At 40.6% G+C, this 25,101-nt stretch overlaps 2 protein-coding genes across 7 annotated transcripts in view; one reads left to right on the forward strand and one right to left on the reverse strand.

Moving 5' to 3' along the window:
- Nucleotides 1–3,759: 3,759 nt before the first annotated feature.
- On the forward strand, nt 3,760–24,773 carry RPE65 (retinoid isomerohydrolase RPE65). 2 transcript variants are annotated; one of them, XM_048498686.1, is made up of 14 exons: nt 3,760–3,791; nt 4,867–4,980; nt 6,156–6,238; nt 7,559–7,709; nt 11,536–11,643; nt 11,735–11,876; nt 14,942–15,089; nt 15,379–15,460; nt 16,688–16,820; nt 20,141–20,280; nt 21,860–21,989; nt 22,682–22,796; nt 22,887–22,981; nt 23,768–23,979. In XM_048498686.1, the coding sequence occupies exons 2-14, from the start codon at nt 4,970–4,972 to the stop codon at nt 23,939–23,941; spliced, it is 1,512 nt and encodes a 503-aa protein (XP_048354643.1). In that variant the 5' UTR covers nt 3,760–3,791; nt 4,867–4,969; the 3' UTR covers nt 23,942–23,979. The 2 variants fall into 2 exon arrangements, with proteins under 2 accessions (XP_048354643.1, XP_048354642.1); XM_048498685.1 differs by lacking the exon at nt 3,760–3,791 and adding an exon at nt 24,100–24,773 and having other exon boundaries at nt 23,768–23,879.
- Nucleotides 23,024–25,101, reverse strand: part of LOC125433813 (methylcrotonoyl-CoA carboxylase beta chain, mitochondrial-like) — a 73,339-nt gene continuing 71,261 nt past the window's right edge. For all 5 annotated transcript variants that reach the window (XM_048498690.1, XM_048498689.1, XM_048498688.1 and 2 more), the window contains one exon: nt 23,024–24,954. In XM_048498690.1, the coding sequence (XP_048354647.1) occupies nt 24,865–24,954 (90 nt within the window). In that variant the 3' untranslated portion in view covers nt 23,024–24,864. The remainder of the gene's footprint in view (nt 24,955–25,101) is intronic.

Raw genomic sequence — 25,101 nt, forward strand, 5'->3', positions numbered from 1 at the left:
ATGTATCAGGATAGTTGCAAACTTATTAAAGCACTGAAATATATTCATCTGTTAATGTTCGGCTTGCAAGAAATGGATAATCTGAAGATACTGAAATAAGTGAAAGAGAAGCTTCACCATTTTCATGCTTGAGGTACAGAAAGGACTTAATTGTTTAGTCCTTAAAGTCAATCATCATTGTAGATCCAAACTATAATTATTAGATCTGAATGCTTCAATAAATTTAGTGTAATGTATAACTGGCATGCAGGGGGAAAACTGCAGCCCCAACTTCTCTTTAAACCAGGGGTCAGCAACCTTTACCACCCAAAGAGCCATTTGGACCTGTTTTCCATGGCCCTGAAGATCTACCGAGCCGCCACTGGTTTGGCCCCTCCACTCACCTTTCCTTCCAGCACTGGGAGGGAGAGGCGCCGGGCAGGGAAACCCCCTCTGCCCTACAGAGCAGGCAGCCTCCTACTCCGTGGGGCAGAGGGGGGGATGGTGGCCACAATCTGCCCGGTGCCGCTGCCTCTCACGCTGTGGGAGGCAGCAGCGCCAGGCAGGAAAAACCCCTCTTCCCGACGGAGCAGGCAGCCACCTGCTCCATGGGGCAGAGTGGGGATGGCGGCTGCAGGGATGGCAGAGGGGGTGGCGACTGCTCTGGAGGGACATGCCCACGCTACCCTCTGACCGCCAGAGATAACCTGGAGGTTGGAGGGTAGCATGGGTGTGTCCCTCCAGAGCAGTGCTGGAAGGAGAGGTGAGTGGAGGGGACACGAAAAGCGGCACACTCGTGCATAGAGCCACCTCTGGTTCAGCCTCTCCACTCACCTTTCCTTCCAGCGCTGCTCTGGAGGGACACGCCCACGCTACCCTCCAACTTTCAGGTTACGCGGAGCCACAGTATAAGGCTGAAAGAGCCACATGCGGCTCTGGAGCCGCGGGTTGCAGACCCCTGCTTTAAACTAACCACAGCATAGCTAGTGCAGTTTGAATAGGATTTGTTCCAGGGTCAGCTTGATGTCTTTTTTCCCCTTCCAAATTCAGTATTCAAGTGCAATTTATTCTATACTGAGGCTGGCAATACTGTTGTGTTTGCCTAGTAATAGGTACATGTTCTGTTTTTCTTACTTGGAGTTTTCACCACACACATGTATTTTTTATAAAGATCTCAGATATCTCTGCAAACCATGGACTTTTCTCAGACTTACAGAAAGTTCTATCCTTTTTAGCCATGGCCGCAGTATCTAGATTTAAGTATCCACAGATGGGACAATGTTAAGAAGTAGATATATTGATTTTACATTCACTTTATTTTTACTGACTTGTGTCCCAAGCCCTGCCTGTGGTTTCATGAAATGTATCTTTACTACTATTCCCCTCTCACTACAGATATTCCTTAAGGCTTTTGGATTCTTATGAATGGCATGGAATGCAACATTGGTTTAAACACAGGAAATTGGCAGAAATCAGCCTTTCCCACTCCTGAAAAAACTTCCTCAAGTGGAGTAAGAGTTTGCTCAGAAATGAAATATTCTAATTCTCCCTTTGTACTATAACCTACACTGTTCACAAGAATTCCTCAGTGCTCAAAAGCAGCTCTTCTGTGCCACAGGGAGACTAATTTGTGAGACTAATTCCATATTCTATAGAATATATATAGAATAGAATATATAATATATTCTATAAAATATAGAATATTGCTACAAAAGATAAGCAGATGATTTAAGAATTTATTCACAGTGTAATATGCAACATCTTATTTGTGCCATAGGCTACTTATTTGAATCTGTTATTACATTGTTCTAGTTGATCAAAAACACATCATGTATGCATGGTGTGTGGAGTTATTAGCTGAATTTTTAGGTATAGTCATAGACGTATAGATGTACAAAGCACAGATTGCAAACAGGATTAGATTTTTGTTAAAACTGAAAAACAAGTTAAGAACTTAATCTTGAAGAAGGCGCTTAGTGCTGAATGTTATATACTTATTCTCACTGGACCTTAAGCACTTCCAGCAGAAGTTTCTAAATTCCTTCAGTCAAAGAACAAGTTGTTTAATTTATACCATTCAAGGTATCAACCCCACTGGCCTTTATTGTTCAGTCAACAATGCTACAGTAACAGAAGAAGCTAAAATGTCCCTGTTGTTCTCAAAATTCAGTAACCTTCTGTGGTCTTGGTTTCTTCTCAGTTCCTTTTCCATGACTTCCTTGCCAGTGCTGCACCACACCTGTTTCTAGATTCTGTATACATTTGTATTCCAATCCTGTTTTCTCCCTGGATTTTTTGTTTCAGCAGTTCCATGTGTTCACACTCCCTTTGTTTCTTCAGGTCCCTGTTCCATGCCATTTTTTTTCTCCCTTCTCACTGAGTCTGAAGTTTCTTGATATCATTCTGTCAAGTAGCTCCTTAACTTAGTCTCCTGTACCTGTTTCCCTTGCCCAGGCCACTGCCTAATCTCTACCCTGTCTTCCAGGCTTCTATATCCCTTCTTTTGGGAACCCATCTTCTGCCACCGGCTGTGAGATTTCAATCCCAGCTAAAATAGCAACATTTCAGAAGTTACATTAGCTTCCAGGGGCATACTGGCCACGGGAACATGGGGTATCCCATGTCTTTGGGTGCAGCCTATTCAGTCATGTGGGGGTGCAAAATCGCCCCCACACCCCCTCCTTCCCTCTCCCCTCTGTGCCCACTCCAGCTATTGGGGGGCCCCATAAGGGCCTTTGGGGTGTGGAGACACTCAGCTGCATACCCAGGTGGGGGCAGCCAGTTGGCCTACATCTTCAGGTGGCAAGGGCACTGTGGAGACATGGCACCAGCCTCACTCCCAGTTACTTGCCATTCCATGGTTTCCTCCAGCAGGTGGGCAGGGACAGGATATTTCTTTGGGCAGCGGGCAGGTTGCCTGATGCTAGGATCCGTCCCCATGCTGTACTTCTTCTCCCTTATCTGGATTTAATAAACAAACTGTAGCCAAGAAATTTTACTAGAAACAAAATGGTGTGTGTTTTCTTTTCTCTCTGGCGCCCCCTTATCTCTTCTCGAACCTACAGTTTGTGAAGGTGTGAATCTATGGCTGATTTTTCACGGTCAAAATGTTCCATTGTTAGCAGGGAGAATACTCCTGTGCAGCGGGGAGTTCTTCACACCTCCTGGTACTGCAGCGGGTCTGCCACATTGTTGCCCCAGCAGTGCCCTGTGTTATTGGCTTTGCTTTGTGGCTTTCAAAAACTGCCAAATTTGAGGTTCTTTTTGGAATGCTTCTTTGTTACTCAGATGTCTTCCGCTACCGTGAAAAACTCCTCAGCAGCAGAACTGGGGCCATTTTTCCCGCCTTACTGCTCTGGCTCACCCCATCAATCAACAGGTGCTGAGAATCGGCACTCTCCCCCCCCCCCCCCAGCACGAAAAATCCTTGCGTGTTTTTAGACGGAGCGGGGGAAGACAGTGTTTCTTTCGCACACACAATGGGTTTAAACAGAGCGGGGTGGAGGATGACGATTCTCTCACACATGCAAGGATTCTAGACAGTGGGGACAAGGGCACCTATTCTCAGCACCTGTGTTGTGTTAAGAGTAATTTAAAACTAAAATAGTGAAAGTGCGTGAGGGGAGATTCAGCCAGTCAGAATGCGGGAAATGAAGGTTGTCCACGCATGCGTGGAAGACATTGGAAAGAGCTCGTGGTCCAAATGGAAAAGCACCAGGCTCGTGAAGAAACAGCACATAATATGCCAGCCCTGCCTTGAATCCCAGGAAGAACAGGGGAGCTGTGGGGAGTCAGAAGCAGGGTCACGGCAGGTAAGCTCCCAGATCTACCACGGGGCATTTGGGCTGTGAAAAATCAGCCTGTGTATCTCTATCCTGTGAAGGGCAGCATTATCAGTTTCATAATTAATACAATAACTTATTTCTGTTCTCTTTAGCAGTGCTTGTGCCTTGGATGAAAGCAATTCACACAGTACTGGGTTATACAATGTAAATGATCTGTTTTGCAAGAATTAATCTTAGGCAACAAATCCTGGAATGTTTTAGTCACAGCATTTTAGCCTTGGGTGTCAGGTAACTATTAGGCCATGGCTCCTTGCACTGGTTTGAAAGGGCTGCCTGTGCAAATATAATCAAACTACTGAGGTGGTTGTGTATATGCCTAATCAGAGGTTTATCAGAAAACCCTACATACCTTTATTACCTATTTGTTTCACCTTCTCCCTCCATTCCTGATACGTATGTATTCTGTAGAACTCTGAAGACTGCATTCCCTTTACACTAAGGGTTCAGTTAAATTATGCCATTTTTATTTTTTTTATTTTATAACCGTCTGTATTGTGTATTTCCAAATCATAACTTGATGAAGGCGACAAAATAAAAATATTTGACACACAAAACATTATTTCACTGGTCAAAAAAAAATCTGCTGTGAACAGAAGTTATGCTTGTAAGGCATATGCTCTCAGATAAATTAGTAATTGTAGGACCATGCTGACGTATTCTGCTTGTTATGTTCATTATAGCCTCTCCAGAGAAGCAAAAGCAGGGTTTGATCCTTCATATATGATACATGGAGATGACTTATACATATTTGGCGCCAGCAGTGTGCCTGCCTGGAACCAGTTCCTCTAAATTGGAAATTTGGGCACTGGAGTAATGGTTGTTGCCAAGGAGCAAGCACATTACTTGCTGTGTGACTATAGTCTGGTCTCCTTGTCCTTGTTTCTTTGTAATCCATTTCTGCTTGAGGATTTAGGTCTCTGGAAAACATTCAAAAACCTTTGAACAGCAGGACAAAATCTCATAAAGCTTCAGGGGGATTTGAGTGCTGAAAGGTACTTCTGTTCACTAAAGCAAGCTGATTGGCTTCTATTCTTTCTTAAAGCCTCTACTCCAGGAAGACCTAGCATTCATATAAACACCCACTCCACATCTCTGACTGTTGTAGTTTGCACGGCTCAAGAAAGTTCCAATCTTTCATTGAGGACATGAACAGCCAGTGAGTATCCCCTAAATTTTTCTCAGCACAGAGATTAAATACCAGTCAAAGAAAGGCATTGCAACTGGCTAAAAAGCATTTCACTGCTTTGGGACTTTTGCAAGATTATGATGAGAATCGTCAGAATTTTATGGGAAGAACATAAAACATGAGAAGACCATTGCTAATGGATACTTTTAGAACTGCAGCTGGTTCTCCCTTCTTACATGTTAAATCCAGTACATAGAAGTAGATCCCAATAAATTGTAATGACTAGAGAGCTCATTCAGGTGCTCTCAATGTGTATGCGCTCAGTGTAATGTTTTCATATTCTTTGAACAGCAGGACCCTATGCTATTTCACAGGCACCACTGTTAAACTCCCCAACATTCAAAGTGGTTTTCTGTGTGGCATATGGAGTTGACATTCAAGAATCCAGTGTACAAAGCCATGTTGGGCAAGATTAGCTGTATACATTGTTTTTTGCATTGCTGTAATCAATTTGCTTGGGATCAGGGTAAGGAGGGCATTTTGTGTTCAAGAGTTCAGCCTGTGATTATTGTTGTCTTCCTGGAGGATGGTGATTGACATATATGAAGATGGCTAACATGCATATTTAGTTTTTATATAATGTGATTTAGTTGTAGGTAAAGAGAGACTACTTGGTGGGAGGACTGTGTGTGACAACTGGTTCTTACTTTAGCTGATGTCTCTTCTAGTCAGTAAACATGCAGCACATCTTTAGAAACACAACTGATTGCATTTCACTGAAAAGTGTTATCTTATCATTGCTTCTAAGAAGTGGAGATAAGATTATACATTTTGGCTGTGGAAGGAAGGAAGGAAGGAAGGAAGGAAGGAAGGAAGGAAGGAAGGAAGGAAGGAAGGAAGGAAGGAAGGAAGGAAGGAAGGAAGGAAGGAAGGAAGGAAGGAAGGAAGGAAGGAAGGAAGGAAGGAAGGAAGGAAGGAAGAAAGAAAGAAAGAAAGAAAGAAAGAAAGAAAGAAAGAAAGAAAGAAAGAAAGAAAGAAAGAAAGAAAGAAAGAAAGAAAGAAAGAAAGAAAGAAAAGTGTACATGTTTAGAATTGCAGTGCCTTCAGGTTCTGATTTTGTGTTGTCAATTCAATTCTTGGCGAGCTTAATGACTTTTCGAGTCTCTCTCCCAATTATTTAAATGTGTATCACTGACACCTTTCAGAGTTGAGCACCCAGCTGGTGGATACAAGAAGCTTTTTGAGACTGTAGAGGAACTGTCCTCGCCAATAACAGCTCATGTTACAGGTGAGTGCATTGCTAGTTTCTTTTTCATCCTGCTTCCTCACTTGCTTTCAAGTGAAGTAGAATTCTGTTCACTGAGATAAGTAAGGTAGAGTTCACTGAGATAAGTAAGGCTCAGAGGTCTAGTAATATTTGTGGGAGGAAAGAGTGCAACCATAAACACAAAGGCTAATATAGAAGCTGGCTTTTTAAAAAATTGCAGTTAACCCATCACCCCATTCACCTTCTAATAAAGAATTATTGTTTGGGTTAACTCAAACTGGAATCCTGTGCTCAACATGGCTGCTTAAATACCACTGAAGTCAATCATAAAGATTGAACAAATCAATAAATTACTAGGGATACCATCTTTCAAATGTCACCAATAGAAACACATCTTTATCCCACTTTGGATAATATTCTGATACTCAAATGTTTACCTTAGTAAATTCCCCAGTATATTAAATCAGCTACTGAATTTACTTTTCTCATTTCAGAAGCATCTTAGTAGTGAGTGAAGCAATTCCTAACTATAAATGTGCTGCAGTTTGAAAAGTTGGTCATTTGGAATGCTGTTTGATGAACATTCATTACATAGTGAAAAAAATCTCAAACTCAATCCCCTCTCTAAAACCTTTAATATTTTCTAGTGTGGAAATGCAATAGTCATTTTTAGAAGTGTCTCCAAGATGAAAAACTGAATAAAATAACCCCATTGTTTAATAACAATTACAGTGATTTTGTTCAAGTCTTCGTATAATTTATTCTTGTTAGCAGTTTGTGGAGAAGCTCTTATCCTCGCCTTTCTCCCTTCCCAGAGACAGCCCAAGACATTTTGGTGCCTGTGGCAGCAAACTGAAAAGCTTACTTTGCTAAGTTGTAAAAATAGAAAATGATTGAAATCACTTACAATTGACTGCCCTTTAATCGTACTCCAAATGCTGCTGATGGAGGCAAAACGCCCATTCTGGCATAATACCAGAGCTGGCAGTTTTATTCATGTCCCACAATCCTCTGTTGCTATAACATAAATGGATGTAACAGGGCAAGCACCACAGGTTACTCAGATCACATTCATAGCTGTGGGGACAGGAAAATGATGGAAGGGGAAGGTGAATCCTCTTTCAGCTTCACATCTTGATCCGTTACTATTGTTCTTACCATTCTTTGATGGGGAAGGGCCAGCTCAGCCATCCTCCCTCCCCCACCCCCACAGACCCCATTCCATATGGATATCTTCTGTACCCTTAAAGAAGGTAATTATTTCGGTCAGCACAACTCCAACGTCTGCTATTTCGGAATGTCTTATTGGATAAACTTTTCTTTTTGCTCCCTTTGCAATAGGCAGGATTCCAGCCTGGCTCAAAGGCAGTCTCCTTAGATGTGGACCTGGATTATTTGAAGTTGGCTCAGAACCATTTTATCATTTGTTTGATGGGCAAGCACTCCTTCACAAGTTTGACTTTAAGGACGGCCATGTCACTTACTACAGGAGGTCAGTGATGTACTGCATAATCTCCAGTGTGGCCAATGAATGACAAGAGGGTGTCCTTTAGCTACTCAGGCACCCTTAACTCCTTGTTATATCAAACTTGCCCTTGCAATAATTCAGTTAAAAATTCATGCTCCGGCAGTGGACCTGGTGTTTTCTATGGTGGCACTGGGACTTTCCCTGGTTAGTGTGGACCCCACACATCAAGCAGGACACACTGGATTTGATCTTTGGCATGAGGATAAGTGTGGACATACTTGCCTCTGAGGAGGTCTGTGGTCTGATCACTTTGCCCTGAAGCCCCAGGTGGATACCACTGCCCTGTCCTGCTTACGTGACAAGCTTATTTATGCCCTCCCACAGAGGTTTATGGATCCACTTGGTTTCCAGAATGCCCTGCAAAATCCCAGTCCCAGTGGTGGTTCCCTTGATTAGCAGGCTGAGACTAGAATGCCCAGTTCTCCGAAAACATCAAGGAGATTGCTCCCCAGTGTCCTCTCTGTTCCCATGTTTGCCAATCTTCCTGGTACACCGGGGAGCTGCAGGTGACGAAGCGGGAGCTGAGACGTCTTAAGTGAGACTGGTGGCATACTCGCAATGAAGCTACAAGAACATCTTATAGGACATTTTTGAAAGCCTAGGAGACAGTGGTGAAGGCTTGAAGAAACAATTCTATGTGGTTTTCATTGTGGTTTCAATTCTATGTGGTTTTCATTGCGTCGACTAGCTCTCACCTGGTACAATAATTAGGTCCTTGACATCCCTTCCTATGAGATCAAAAAATATTAGTGATTTGGCTATTAGCTGTGAGGCTTTTGCGAGCTTTTTTGCAGATAGTCTTGATGCTCCACCATGACCTCCTGGCGGCACTTGCTACAGTAAAGGAACTGGAGGTCCCTTGGTCATCTTCAGGTCCATTATTGGACCACTCCTAGTTATTCTCATGGGCTGATGTCAACAAGGTACTAGCAGCTGCTAAGCCTACCACTGGATTTGAGCCTGTCATGGCTGGTGAAAGCCAGCAGTGATGAGGCATGAGGTCCCCTTTGGGACACTATCAATCTCTCCCTCCAGCAAGGATTTTTCCTGGGAAGGCTATAGGAGGTGGTTCAACCACTCTTAAAGAAAACATTTTTGGATCCCTTAGATCGATCCAACTACCGCCCAAGGTAGTTGAGAGAGTGGTTTCAGAGCAGCTGCAGGTATTCTTGAATGACACATTGGCCTTGGATCCATTCCAGTTCAGCTTCTGTCCTGGCCATGGGAAAGGAACTGTGTTGGTTGCCATCATAGACCAACTCTGTTGACAGGTGAACCAAGGTGGGTCAGCACCTCTGGTGCTTTTAGACAGAGGCATATGGGGGGGGGGTAAACGGTGCCCAGAGACAACACTTGCTCCGGGTGCTCCCACCCCCAACTCCATGGCCCTCCACCTCCCTGCCGGGGAAGGCAAGACTGGGAGCCCCAGCAGCTGGCTCAGCTGGCGAGATGCTGAGCCAGCCACCAGGGCTGCAGGTGCATTCAGTCCTTTCCTCCCCAATCTGGGAAGGCAGGACTGGGGAGGCAAGACTCCCAAGAAAGAAGACACGTTACACCCAACCGCTATGAATATTTTCTATGTAAATAATCTCTATTATGCTCAGTCAACAAATTACAGTATCATGTATCACATTACAATAATTCATTAAAATTCATACCGTAATAGTAATAATCATCAAGGTAGTCCAACAGAAGTTCATTTGTGTGGAATAATTCCAACATGCAGCACTTGACACCTATGAACGTGGCTGTAACCACAGCTCCACATCCAATCAATGGTAGTACAGTTCTTGTGCAAATGAAGGAGTCCTTGCATTAAAACGGGATACGTGTTAATACGCCATTTTCAAATGAAAATCTTCTTCAGTAATGCGATTCTTGAGTGAATGAATGAATTTTATTATTGCGGTCAAAGACCAGTCCTTAAAAGTTTCTAAAGATTCTTGAGTGTGGCATTCATAGTCGACATAAATGGGTCTATATAAATTCAAATACAACAATCAATCACAACGTTATGAAGAAGAAGAAGAAGAAGAAGAAGAAGAAGAAGAAGAAGAAGAAGAAGAAGAAGAAGAAGAAGAAGAAGAAGAAGAAGAAGAAGAAGAAGAAGAAGAAGAAGAAGAAGAAGAAGAAGAAGAAGAGGAGGAGGAGGAGGAGGAGGAGGAGGAGGAGTTTGGATTTATATCCCCCCTTTCTCTCCTGCAGGAGACTCAAAGGGGTTTACAATCTCCTTGCCCTTCCCCCCTCACAACAAACACCCTGTGAGGTAGGTGGGGCTGAGAGAGCTCTGAGAAGCTGTGACTAGCCCAAGGTCACCCAGCTGGCGTGTGTGGGAGTGTACAGGCTAATCTGAATTCCCCAGATAAGCCTCCACAGCTCAGGCGGCAGAGCTGGGAATCAAACCCGGTTCCTCCAGATTAGATACACGAGCTCTTAACCTCCTACGCCACTGCTGTTAATACATTATTATTCCCATTATTATTTATTTAATTAATATATTCATTTTAAGTATACAAACATTTTGCCTTCCTCGCAATACATAACATACAAAAGTTAAAATTTATAATTTATTGCAAGACCTATTAATCTTTTAAGGGTAAATATCATTATAAAATACAAAAACATTTTTGAGTCACATATGTTGCCAAGTGACTCCGTCACATATGTAAGAAACCCATACTATCTTAGCCATAAATCAACTGCAGCTGGAACTGCAGAATTATATAGATGGAAGTCCGGACTTCTGACTAATGCTTTACAGCTGTTTATCTCTTCCATATCTTAAAGGTATATACCCCTATATTGCTCTGTTTTCATGCTATTACCCTGTCACAGATTGTTTTGATTCCAACTTGGCACTGATTCATGAATAACATGATAAATGTCCCTATTCAACCCATGATTTAAATGGCTTTGAAATCTGAAAATCCACTTAGCTTCCCACTGTAACAATTGTCGTTTATCTACCAGTTTGTCAGATAAATGACTACAGTGGTATAGGATAGCAAAGGTAAAATCAGTATGACCTGCCTGTTTGAAATGTTGGACTAAAGGTTCTTCTTCCTTCCCTATTCTAATATTTGAGGCGTGTTCTAAAAGTCTAAGCCTGAGGGATTTGGTTGTCATTCTCACGTAAATATATTGACACATGCATTTTAAAAAGTACGTGCATTTAGTTGTATTGCATGTTGAAAATTGTTGTAATTGCCATTTATATTTGTTGTGCGGATCAATAATTATTTTGGTGTTAAGGGATTGATTGCACATACTACAGTGGCCACATTATAATGTCCTAAAAGCCCCTCGGGGATAGGGCGGTATAAAAATCTAATTAATTAATTAATAAAATGGATGGGTTCTTCTTAATTGTAGGTCTGAAATCCGAACGTACTAATTTTTGCTCAAGGTTGACTGTTTTTCTAAATCCTATTTGAAGTGGTATTTGGCAACCCGGAATGTTCGATACAAGATGCCAATGTTTTATAACTATATTTTTAATCTCCTGTGCTAAGGGAGTATAGTTAATAGCCCATCTAATTCTGGGTTCTGTTTTCCATTTTTCTTTTTGTACTAATAGTTGTTGACGTGGCAGTAAATTGCTACGTTGGAAGCTATGTTACCAGCACAGCACAAAATCATCCCATGATCTACCCTAACCGTGTGGGCAGAAGTTGCATACTAGCCAGAAATCGATGTGTGAGCAGCCTTGAGAAAGTAGCCACCATGTTGCAGGTGTGATCAGGATCTATAACATACATTTAAAGCTTGTATGATCTTGCTTTCTTCCTAGGTTTGTCCGGACTGATGCCTATGTAAGAGCAATGACAGAGAAAAGAATTGTAATAACAGAATTTGGTACATATGCTTACCCAGATCCATGCAAGAATATATTTTCCAGGTAACAAAAAGTATATTATTAAACTCTTTTCCACTTCGTGGTTCATGGGAACACCCTCCCTCCCAATAATCTTCTTGAATGTCTTTGCCAGGTTTTTTTCATACTTCAAGGGTGTAGAGATCACTGACAATGCCCTGGTGAATGTATACCCTGTGGGTGAAGATTTTTATGCTTGTACTGAGACCAACTTCATAACAAGAATTAACCCAGAGAATTTGGAAACAATTAAAAAGGTAAAATGTTGATAAAAGGCAGAGGTAAATGAGAAACAGAAATGAACACTGTTGACTTATGCTAGGAATATATAACACAATATCTAGGAAGGGCATAATGCTGTGAAACACTTTGCCAAAGAATAGTTTGCCTCAATAGGAGGGTGGTTGCAGAAGCCAAGTTCTGGTAAGAGTTTAGTTCAAATGTTTGGCTTTGCAACAAACATTCTACCAAAAAACATTTCCTCTGAATGTACTGGCCTGTGCCATTCAGCCAGCTACTAGAACTTATGGGACATTGTAACTACATGCACTGTGATACAATAAACTGGACATATTAGTATTTAGAAGAAGAAGAAGAAGAAGAAGAAGAAGAAGAAGAAGAAGAAGAAGAAGAAGAAGAAGAAGAAGAAGAAGAAGAAGAAGAAGAAGAAGAAGAAGAAGAAGAAGAAGAAGAAGAAGAAGAAGAAGAAGAAGAAGAAGAAGAAGAGGAGTTTGGATTTATATCCCCCCTTTCTCTCCTGCAGGAGACTCAAAGGGGCTTACAATCTCCTTGCCCTTCCCCCCTCACAACAAACACCCTGTGAGGTAGGTGGGGCTGAGAGAGCTCAGAAGAACTGTGACTAGCCCAAGGTCACCCAGCTGGCGTGTGTGGGAGTGCACAGGCTAATCTGAATTCCCCAGATAAGCCTCCACAGCTCAGGCGGCAAAGCGGGGAATCAAACCCGGTTCCTCCAGGATAGATACACGAGCTCTTAACCTCCTACGCCACTGCTGCTCATTTAGATGCAGTGCTTCACAATGATAGCAGAGAGAATTTGCTGGGAGGTGGTAGTAGAAATAAGAACAATTAAGAGATTAGTTGTTGATGACAAAGTAGGCTGGTTCCAGATTTTGGGGGTCCTGGGCAGAGAATTTCCAGGGCCCCCTCCTCTGCCCACCCTCAGCCCCTGCTTATACTCCCCTTCCCTTCCACACACTCTCATGCTTCTCACATGCCTGTGTTCTTCCACTGCTCATGCTCATGAATGCCTGCACTACTCACCACAATTTCCCTAATGGCACTGCACAGTGCTTGCAATTGGGACCACAGATGGTGGAATGCTAGTCAGTAGGGAGGGAGAATCAGCAGCAGTGGACCCTGCCAGAAGCCTGGGGCTCTGGCAACTGCCCTACCTCCAAGGATGACGATGCTGGCCCTGAAAAGAGCCAGAGGTCTCCAAAAGAATTTTCCTCTATGCCGTCTTTCATACAAAGAGATAACATTTATTTAAGAAAAAGTGTGAACATAGTCTTGTGTTTTGTACAACTTGGCTATTTTACCAAGAGTACCTTTGGGGAAGTCAATATTTGACACAATAAATACAGCGCAGCTTCTTTACACTTTTTTTCTAAACATAAACAAAACTCTATGTAGGAGCAGCAGTGGCATAGGAGGTTAAGAGCTCGTGTATCTAATCTGGAGGAACCGGGTTTGATTCCCAGCTCTGCCGCCTGAGCTGTGGAGGCTTATCTGGGGAATTCAGATTAGCCTGTACACTCCCACACACACCAGCTGGGTGACCTTTGGCTAGTCACAGCTTTTCAAAGCTCTCTCAGCCCCACCTACCTCACAGGGTGTTTGTTGTGAGGGGGGAAGGGCAAGGAGATTGTAAGCCCCTTTGAGTCTCCTGCAGGAGAGAAAGGGGGGATATAAATCCAAACTCCTCCTCCTCCTCTTCCTCTTCTTCTTCTTATATGTAATATGTATTGAAATAGAGTGGCATATCATCAAAGGTTGAAAACAATGCTACAGTTATGCAGTTTCTATAAAAGTGCAAATAGTGGCTACATACATAAAACAGAGAATAGCTGAGTGAGGTGAAAATGGGACTGCAGGGAGAAACATATACAGAACTAGAGAGAGAGTACAGAAGAATGTGCATGCAAACAAGCTGATGTCATCATCAAGACCTTCTCTCAATGTGTGTGTTAAGTGCTGTCAAGATATTTCTGACTCATGGCAACCCTGTGAATCAATGTCCTCCAAAAAGTCCTATCATTAACTGCCTTATTCAAGTCATGCAAATTCAGGGCCATGGCTTCTTTTTTACAGCCAATCCACCTCATGCTGGGTCTTCGTCTTTTCCATAAAGGAGACCAAATGATCTCTTGTCAGTCAAAAGTCATACACTAGTAATTAACAAAGCCACTTCATAATGCTTTGAAGGCTCTCTGCCACTGCCTTCGATCCACCTAGAGTACTCTAAACTGTGCATGCTCTCGAGGCATACATGTCAGCTCAGTCCCAAATTACCAAATTAGGAGAACTGAACTAGCTTAAAAATCTTGCCTTTATTTCATAATCTTTGTTGATTACTTTGACTCTTCACTACCTAATTGCAAAGTCTGATATTTTTTCCTGGATGTTGGTTTGTTTCTGTAGATTATGTGAGAAACTGAATACTCATGTATTTCCCAAATATTTTCCACATGGCAAAACGAGCTTTAAATAAATTGTATTTTCACACTACCCCTCTAAAGAAGATATTGTTGTTAACCCATATGCATTTTCCCATATGTATTACCGTTTTAGCAACTATTTCAAGTATGCCCTACTGTCTGAATGAAGTAATTTCTGATGAATTGCTGGATAGTGATCATGAGGTTAATCAGGCTTATCATGGTGAATCCTGCTCACCTTAATGTCTGAGCGAAAACTGTTCCATTTAATTCATATTATGTCCTCTATAAATCAAAAATTAAAAATCAGTTTAAGCATTATGATTTATGGAACAAATTACATAAGAATGTACAGGGTATCACAAAATGAACAAAATGTAGTACAATAAGCAGTCTTCCCCAACAGAGTATGAATTGGGGTGCTGTGTAGTTTCCGGGTTGTATGGCCGTGTTCAAGCAGCATTCTCTCCTGATGTTTCGCCTGCATCTGTGGCTGGTATCTTCAGAGGATCTGAATTTCAGAGTATGAATTTCCCCCAGCCTCTGAAATTCAGAAATTCAGAGAAATTTATACTCTGAATTTCCTCTGAAATTCAGAGTATGAATTTTCCCCAGCCAAGTCAACTCTTTGTTTCATTCCTTAGGTGGATGTCACCAAATACATTTCAGTTAATGGTGTAACAGCACATCCTCACATTGAAAATGATGGGACAGTTTACAATATTGGCAACTGTTTTGGAAAGAATTTTTCACTTGCCTACAATGTTGTGCGGATTCCTCCCCTGAAAGCAGGTCTGTTCATTTCCAAAGAGCACCAACACGTTTCAGAACATAAAGGCATATTTATTTTTCCATTTACCAGTTAAATCTGCTATCCTTGTTTTACTTTTGACCATATAATAGTGTTGCCATATCTTACATTTTGGTTTTTTTAGAAATAATGAAAAGAGTTTTCTTAATGACAAGAATGCATACTTGGTTTGAAAGCAGAATAGGTGTTCTTGTATACAATTATCATTGACTAGATTCTGCAGAGAAATTCCTTGGATGGATGTTGCCCTCACATTCAGTCTTCTTTCAGATAAGAAAGACCCAATTACCAAATGTGAAGTGGTTGTTCAATTTCCTTGCAGTGACAGATTCAAACCATCTTATGTTCACAGGTAAATTCTAATTCTTTACACAACAAAGTTTGATTAACAGATAGCCATCCAGATCAACACAAAACTATAGCAAAAATAAACCAGAACAAGAATCCAGTGGCTCTTTAGAGGCTGAAGTGTAAAAAAAAGAGGTCAGTTTAAAACAATACCCAATCAGTACACTCAGAGTGGGTAAGACCACTCCCAACTGTGGATAGATAGGCAAAAGTAGAATTAATTTAGGAATATTAGCATATGATACAATTTTGTCCTTATATACACTTAAGCAATACAGTCAGAGGACCTAATAACATCAGCTTTACTAAATGTAGGTCTCCAATATAGCATCTGCCACTGTGCATCAACAATGCCCTTCTGTTCTCCACATGGGCGGGGGAATGGTAAAAAGAACAAATGGTTCAAAATCTGAGATTAAAAACTGCAGTATTCAAAAAACAGTGGGTGAACATTTTAATCTTCCAGGACATTTTGGTGTGGGTCTAAAAGTCACAATTTACCTACAAATAAACTTCAAAGAACGAATCCAGTGCAAAATGGCTGAAACAGGATTACTCAATACATTTAACACTATTTCCTCCCCCAGGTATTCACAAAAACTGTGATTACTCACACACTATCAGTACTAGTATCTTGCATAATCCCATGTGATATTATCTAGTTATAACCTGCAAATAGCTTTTGTTTTTTATGTTTCATCCTGCACTTCCCTAAATCAAATTCTATATTAGACAAATTAAAAAGCTGGGAGTGCTCCAACAGTTGAATCTTGTTTTAAACTTGTAATATCTTTTTTTCTGTTGTTTATAGCCTTTAATATAAATTCCATCATTCTTATGGATGTATACTTCATGCACCTGATGAACTGAGCTCTATTTCATGAAAGTTTATGCTGGAATTAAGTTTGTTCACTTCTAAAGCACTCTCAGATTCCTGCTTCATTTTGCTGCTATGGATGCACATGACTATCCATCTGGAATAAAACTATGCTATTTGGCCTTAATATTATCAGTCTATTTTTAATAGGCATTTTTAGAAAAACCTTTGTCCTAAAGAATGGCCATGTTGAGGAACCATTTGAGGTTGACAGGAAAACATGAAATCGGCAACTATAATCGAAGATTTAAAAAAGCGGGGAATGATCCAAAAATCTATAGTTGAATTTTTAATACAGTCACTTTCATATAAGTTGTATTATCTAATATATACCATCCTCATCTTTCTGAACAGTTTTGGGATGACTCCTAATTACATCGTGTTTGTTGAAACACCTGTGAAAATCAACCTGCTGAAGTTTCTTTCTTCTTGGAGTCTTTGGGGAGCCAATTACATGGACTGCTTTGAATCTAATGAAAGCATGGGTGTAAGTACAGTTATTTTGTTTTTATTTTTTTCCATAATTTTACAATGCTTTTTTTACCAAGATCTCAAAGCAATTTATTATCAGAACATTTTTTAAAAGCTCTACAAATATTTCAACATCCTCTAAAACCGTGGTGGTGAACCTTTGACACTTCAGATGTTATGGACTACAATTCCCATCAGCTCCTGCCAGCATAACCACTGCAAAAAACATTGTAACATATAACGCATTTCACAAATCTCAATCAACATAAAAAGTCAGGTTTTAGACTTCCAGTACTAAATCTCAGCAAAAAAATTTTTTTTTTAAAAAAACCCTTGTTCCAAAAACCTTATGGCTGTGAAGCTATCAATAAATACATGAAGGTAAATCTTTAGGGAAAGTGAGGTCCGTAAAGGGAGTGTGCTGAAGAAACACAGTTCCTGTTCTTTACAGTGGATATCAGTCTAGAGCATCTATCAGCAGGGTATCATGGGCAAATCTTAAAAGGAGGGGGAAGAATCAAATCAAATTGGAGGTTATTATAATTGATTACTGCATTTATGCCTCTACCTTTGTCCCCAGTGGGGACATAATTCTCCTATCCTCCAGTTTCATCCTACAGTAACCCTGTAAGTTAAGGCCCTTTCCGCACACGCATGGAAACGAACCACCAGTGGAGGCTCGGGGACTGTTCGTACTGTAGCAATTTCCTCTCCAGCAGGAGGCAGCTCCACACGGAGCCATCTCTCCTTCGGTCCCCTCCACTCACAGCGTGGGCATGTCTCTCCAGCCCTCCAGAGTGACGCTGCCAGAAGAGGTGAGTGGAGGGGACAGGAAAACAGCGTCTTCCCGCTGGTGCTGTTCACACTGTGCCGGTGGGAAGATGCTGCTTTGCAAAAACCTCGCTCCCTGACCAGGGTTTGAAAGCAACGCCTTCGCACTGCTTGGGGGGTGCGAGGATGGTGCTGCTGCAGTGCAGCAGTGCCAGCCGCGCAAACTCCTCCCCAGGGACGCAGTTTTTAGCATCCCTGGGGCGCTGTTATCAGCCCGTACTGAAACAGCCTAAGTTAGGCTGTCAGTCTGTGAGTGGCCAAGGTCATCCAGCAAACTTCCATGGCAGAGCAGAGATTCAAACTTGGGTCTCCCAGATCCTAGTCTGGGACTCTAAATGCAACACCACACTGGGTGTCTTCGGAGGAGGGGGTCAGGCTTGATTTGACCTAGAACTAGTTTGTTTTTTGGGGGGGTCATTGTATTTGTGAAATTCTCCTTCAACATTACATTTCAAATTTATCAACTTTCTTCTGCCAGCTTTCTTCATTGTCTGTCTTTCACACCCATACATAGTAAGGAAGAATGCTATGGCATGAATTAACGTGAACTTGGTCGCCAGTGAAACATCTTTTTTAGCTCCTTCATAGCTGCTCTCCCCAGTCTCAACCACCTCCTGATTTTTTTGGTTGAAGTCTCCCTTCTGGTTGATGATGCAGCCACAGAATAGAAAGTTTTGAGCAATTTCAATTTTTTCATCTACAATTTTAAAGTTGTGTAATTCACCAGTAGTTATTACTTTTGTTTTCTTGGTTCAGCTGCAATCCTGCTTTGGCACTTTCTGCTTCAACCTTCATCAGTAGTTATTTAAAGTCTGTTTTCTTTCAGTAAGGGGGGGGGGGGGTGTCATCTGCATATCTCAAATTGTTGATGTTCCAGCAATTTTCACTCTACTATCGAAGTCTAGTCCAGCTTTCCTTATGGTACGTTATGCATATAGACTGAACAGATGGGGAGGTAATATACATTCTTGTCTGACACCTTTGCCAATTCCATATTCTTTTATAACAGTAACCTTTTGTCCAGAGTACAGGTTGCTCATCAAAACAATCACATGTTGCAGCATACCCAGTTCTTTTAGATGGATCCCATTTCTTCAGCTTGTATCAAAAATATTTTTTATTCAGACTTTGAAAATACACAGAAAGAAAAACCAAACAAACCAAAAAGTACACAAAAAGTACATTAGAGTCACATTACATGGAGAAATGGAAGCCACATTATAAGGAGAAATGGAAGCCTCCCAATTTCATCTGCACCAAACATAAAACACAAGTAAAAGTTTACTACTTCCTTTTTAATTACAATTGTAAAATTAATTCTTAATTGTTCTTACCAATTGAATTTAATTATTACAGTAGCAGACCAGAAGTATATGTACCAAAAGTGATTTTAAAAACTTTAAAACGTTACATTCCTAAAAATACAAAACTGCAATATTTAAAAAGTAATATACAAATAGTTTAAAATATGGCATTAAAAACATTACAAACGCTTTAAGACTCTGCTCTGAATCAAACATATCAAAATTATTTTTACTAATTAGGTTCACACCGCTCTGTTACATCTGTTTTCTTGTTCTTCTAGTCCTCAAATTCAAATCATCAATTCATTTTTTTTCAGTCTTATGCAAAATGTCTATAAGCGGATCCAAATATAAGTGAATTTAGATAAGTTCATTTATATGATCAAAGAAGTAAGTTTAGCCATTTCCACCAATTCCAACAACTTCACAAGCCATTCTTCTGTAGGGTAGGGAATAAAAGATGCTTTCCATTTTTGCACATATAATATTCTCACTGCTGAAGACATATACAATAGCAAAGCTTATGCTTTTTTTCAAGGTGTCTGTCCCTAAGACTCAAAAGAAAAGCCTCTTGTATCATTTGTATATTCGTTTTTAAAATCTTCTGAATTGTTGAATGTATTTGTATCCAAATATTTTTAGCTTTGTTGCAAGTCCGCCATAAAGGGAAAAAAAACCTTTCATGATGTTCACATTTCCAACACTCTGTCAGGAAATTTTTTACACACTTTTGCCAATTCCTATGGTGAAAGATACCATCAATACATCATTTTGTAAAAATTCTCTTTAAGACTAGTACTTAAAGTAAATTTGAGACACTTTAACTACATATTATCCCACTGTTCCATTTGTATATTGTACCCAAAATTAATAGCCCATTTCCTCCTACAATCTTCCACTCATTCTCTTGTTTCAAATCTTAACAAAAGCTTATATATTTTGGTGTTTCTTTTGCTTAGAGAAGCTCTACTGATATCTTAAAAAGAATAAGGAGAATACACAGCAGTAACTGCCTCTTTGGCCCCTTCTGCACACGCAAAATAATGCGTTTTCAAACCACTTTCACAACTGTTTGCAAGTGGATTTTGCCATTCCGCACAGCTTCAAAGAGCACTGAAAGCAGTTTGAAAGTGCATTATTCTGCATGTGCGGAATGAGCCTTTGTTTCACAAGGCTGAACAGGGTAACTGTTACTTTTTAGGTCTGGATGCATGTAGCTGACAAGAAAAAAGGGAAATACCTCAACATCAAATACAGGACATCGGCATTTAACCTATTTCATCATATCAATACCTATGAAGATAATGGATTTCTTGTTGTAGATCTATGCACATGGAAGGGGTAAGATACTGGCGCTGAGAATGCTGTTTTCAAAGCTCTGAAAGACTCTAAACAGAAACCAAATAAAACAGGACTCAAGTGGAAATCTATTTATTTACAAAATGTATTTAAAGACCAGCAAAATTTATCCCAGCACAAGCATTTATGAGCCAGACCGTATTTTATCAGAAGTACGAAGTATATGACCATAAGGTGATTGAATTATACAATGAAGGCTGCAAACAGTAGAAAGGAGGGAGTATTACAAAGAGAGGCTAATTGAAAGGAAGATCCCATTGTGACAGTAATTGATCCACTCAGTACATGAGGACCTCTCCCAAGGGCAGTTTTCTTTTATAATACTGAGAAATACTCTTGCTTTGACTAATAGGATGGTAGAATGGACACTTTGATTTTACTGGAATTCAAGGTCAAACTAGATGAAAACACTGCAAGATCCCTAAGTGGATCAGGTTTTCTTAATGATAAAAGACCAACTATCAGCCCATCCAAGGCAGGGCAAAACAGTATCAGGGAGTGGTGGAGATCCTGTGCCAGCATCTTTGCCCCCTCCACTGGCAGAAAGGTAGCCGTGTCCGGGTGCCCCACAGCTCCATTTTAGCAAATCCAGAAGTAGACTTAGTCGTGGAGCTACACTGGTAACCAAGCAGACACTGGCATGGCAGAAGGGGGGACACAATGGGGCATTCCCAGAGGTAGAGCCAACTTCTGTTGGCTTTCAGCTGGGCTTTGGAGCTGGAAACACTGGCCCTTTCCACACGGGCCAATAAACCTGGAATAACAACAATACAAAACTTCACATGGATCCTGCCCTTAAAGTGAGTCTGCCCCGTCTTATTTTCCTCAAAATGGGTTATTCAAGAATTGCACTATCCGCAAGTCTTTTTAAAAATCCCGGGTTGCAGCTGCTTCCAAGTGAATGACCAGGCAGGGAGGTGCTTTTTTCAGCCACGTGTTCCTTTAAAAAAAAATTCCCAGTGCCCATCTGCGTAGCCACACAGGTGCAAAGGGTTGTAATGTCAGACAGCATGGCTGTGGGGATTCACTCGTGCATACCTGTATAGCTACGCATTGGTGGGAAGTCAATTTTTTAAAGGCACGCACCCCAGCCAATTCACTCGCTGACTACGGGACAGCCAACCATGCGAAAGGCCTGGGGCCACGCCAGATTCATTTATCCCAGCTGTAACCCGCTTTACATTTGCTGTGCAGAAAGGGCCACAGTGGCACAGGCCTCAAAGTTATATTATTAGAGGGCCATTCATATGTCTGCAAAAAAACCCTGCCGAGTTGAGCCCTCATTTCCAAATCACTGTGTTTAGGAATAAAACTTAAGGGGTCTTAATCTAATTCTGCTATAAATTTAGGTCTAACCTCATGCTATTAAAATTAGAAGATTGTTAGAGAACCAGACATCTGACTGTTTTACAGTGGACATCTACTAACGCATTGTGATAATTGGGACTTTCAAGAAAATTGATCTACTCTTATTTTATTCTGGGCTGCTGTATTGATCAATAACAGATCCCACCAGGTTTATTTTTAAACACAGCTTAATGTAAATTATGTCTTTTTACAGGTATGAGTTTGTTTACAATTACCTATATTTAGCCAATTTACGGGAAAATTGGGCTGAAGTGAAGAAAAATGCACAAAAAGCTCCTCAACCTGAAGTTCGGCGTTATGTCCTTCCCATAAATATTGAGAAGGTAGCTGTGTTTTAGATTCAATTATCTAAGAATATGAAGGCACGACTAACTTATGAAAATGCCACAGGAATGGTCTGAACTACGACTTATAATTTTGTATTATTTTTGATGGGACCCAGTATACTGTACTGGCTGAGGCATGAATCAGGACATCCCCCATTTATATTACATCTCTGCTGGGCACTTCCTAGATGGCCTCTGGCAGGCCCTTTTCCCTTCTTTCTGTAGCACTTGAGAAGCTACTCCTGTAGTTTGGAAGCCTTAGTAGTGGCACAGGATATGGCACAGGGCCTGCAGATGAAAGTAGGAATCAGCCCTCCAAATGTGTGAGCTCCTCTCAATTTGTACAGGGTTGGGGAAAGGGGAGATCCTAGTTTGTGGGAAGAAACTTCCACATGTCCATACTCAGCTGTCATAGTAAAAACGTTTACCTGAAGATCATTAAAGTTTCAGCTGCATTCTAGAAGCTGGGATGGAAGAAGGAGCACAGCAACAAGCCAGATGCATGTCTGTTTACAATCACCCCTCTGCTTTATTCATGGTGTGAATGTAGCCACAGTGTAGTCATGGGTTCTGCAGCAGTAACATACTGCCATGGTATAAATGGTGCCATTTTTAGAAATGGTATAAAATACTGGAAGGAAGTATAACACTGAAAGTTTTAGTATTTCCTGCCTCTTTCATTGTTCTAGGCTGACACAGGCAAAAATTTAATCACACTGACCAACACAACCGCTACTGCCGTACTACACAGTGATGAAACCATCTGGCTGGAACCAGAAGTCATTTTTTCAGGACCTCGTCAAGGTAAGATCAACCTAAGCCAGAGGCTACAAAAATAGCTTAGTAAATGTAAGTGATTAATGAATCTCTGTAAATGTGTCTCTTGTTTTATAGCTTTTGAGTTTCCACAGATAAACTACACAAAGTATGCAGGGAAACCCTACACATATGCATATGGACTTGGACTGAATCATTTTGTTCCAGACAGGGTAAGCATTATGTGCTAATGACTACACTGGACAAACTCTTGCTCTAGTGCAAAGGTAAAAAGTTTAATGTAAATCCACAGTCTTTGTATGGCCAGGACTAGCTCTTATATAAGTGTGCAAAAGAACAGTTTTTTCATATTATTTTCTCTCCACCAGTGCCCAGCAGCAATTTGAATAATCAAGTTGGTTCTAATTCAAAACAAATCAAAAAGCAATCGGGTTCAACTCAAACTTGACATATGTTTGGATATTAATCAATTTTGGCCTACCTAATTATATGTATATATAAAGATCCAAATGAGCAAATACATTTTTACTGTTTATAAAAATTAAGAGAAACAATGCCATTTTAAAGTAGCACACACAACAATTTATGAGCATGCAGTACACCACAGGTTACATAAACAGCACACTGCATATACATCCAGATCCAAAGCACACAGTACAATGAATATGCATCCACATCTGTCTGATACTATATATTTTCTCAATTCCAGTTAATAAAAACCTATCATTTCTTTTCATAACAAGGTTATCAACCATCCATTCTCATGATTGCTTTTAATATGGTAGAGCACAAAACTACTTTTAACCATCACTTTATCACTGACAGGTGCTCATGTGGTAACATTTCATGCCACCTTCCGATCATGAGCACATAATGCAAAAAAGTTATTTGAGGTGATTTTGCAATATCAATAGAGGTAATGAAGCAGGTTTCTGTCTAATTAACCTTTGTCAACTTCTAAATAAGATTCAGTAATAATTTTCCTTTATTTTTTCCAGCTTTGTAAGATGAATATTAAAACAAAAGAGACATGGATGTGGCAAGAAACAGATGCATATCCTTCTGAACCAATCTTTGTTTCTCAGCCAGATGCCATGGAAGAAGATGATGGTAATGTCTTTATTCAAGTCTATTACACTCTTCTATCCTGGAGGGTCAGGTGGGATCTCTGAACGTCAGACATATTCCAAAGGGAAATGTAGTTTGTGCCCACCAGATCTTCACTGAGGGACCTGTCATGGTCTTGATCAATTAACAGTATTTGCAGCTGTTTTAGTGGTGATTGGTTCAAGTTCTTCATCTGGATAAATCATATTTATTTTTGATTCAGGTATTGTCTTGAGCATTGTCATTAGCCCTGGCAGTGGACCAAAGCCAGCCTACCTTTTGATCTTGAGCGCAAAGGACATGAGCGAAGTTGCCAGGGCCGAAGTGGACATAAACATTCCAGTTACTTTTCATGGAATGTTCAAAAGAGCATGATACCAGTCTTAAGTACACCATCACTGCAACCTGTCTTTTAGAATAATGGATGCAGCTCTAAACTGAATTCAAAAATAGCACTCTTCCCAGTATTGGGCAATGACTTGTAAAATTTGTCTGGTAAGACTAAGAATGTGCTCTTTTTTTTTTTTGAAGTGTTAGAAGTCAGATACAGTTAATGCTTCAAAAAAGGGCAAATCCACAGAATTTAAACATGCTTTTGAGAGCCTTGCATACTGTAATGTAAATATGTCTGAAAACTGTCAGCACTGTATCTCATTAATAGTGTTTTAAGGATATTAGCACTTCATACTGACAAGTACATTTAAAAGTCATTCTAGCACAAAAACTGGGAAAATGATTAATCATAAAGATGTAACTATCTTATTTGTTGTCCACCTTCATCAGTCCACTTCGTTGAAACTCAAATGTATACAGACTGCACTCTTCCTACAGTTTTGCAGTTATGAAGTACAGTGTATACCATGAATAATGCAATAAAACTGGATTATGCAAATTAAAGAACCATGAAATAGAATCTGTATAATACACTGCATAAGCTGGATTTCAGGGAATGTGGTAGCGGTATCATATTAAATTATTCACAAGCATCTTACATCCTTATGACAGGTAGAGCATATTGTTGTGGAGACAGGATCAGGTATTTCTGCTGTTTCATAATTCTTAAACACTGTGCAATAATCTGCCAAAAGAAAAAATACAACAAATAATATTGCACAGCAGTTGACTAGGGCTTCAATTCCAGCATCAAGTTCTTTGAACACTGGACTGCAGAGCACGGGATGTCAAGGGGCCAAAATACATATTCCATACAGTAGGTGCCTAAAAT

This window comes from Sphaerodactylus townsendi, linkage group LG05 (genome assembly GCF_021028975.2).
Source record: "Sphaerodactylus townsendi isolate TG3544 linkage group LG05, MPM_Stown_v2.3, whole genome shotgun sequence".
NCBI classification, from domain to species: Eukaryota; Metazoa; Chordata; class Lepidosauria; order Squamata; family Sphaerodactylidae; genus Sphaerodactylus; species Sphaerodactylus townsendi.

What these genes read in the sequence shown, in the direction of transcription:
- RPE65 (XM_048498685.1), top strand. An exon ending in AATAACAGCTCATGTTACAG is followed by an intron (nt 6,239 to 7,558) that starts GTGAGTGCATTG and finishes CCTTTGCAATAG; the next exon opens with GCAGGATTCCAGCCTGGCTC. An exon ending in TGCAAGAATATATTTTCCAG is followed by an intron (nt 11,644 to 11,734) that starts GTAACAAAAAGT and finishes TGTCTTTGCCAG; the next exon opens with GTTTTTTTCATACTTCAAGG.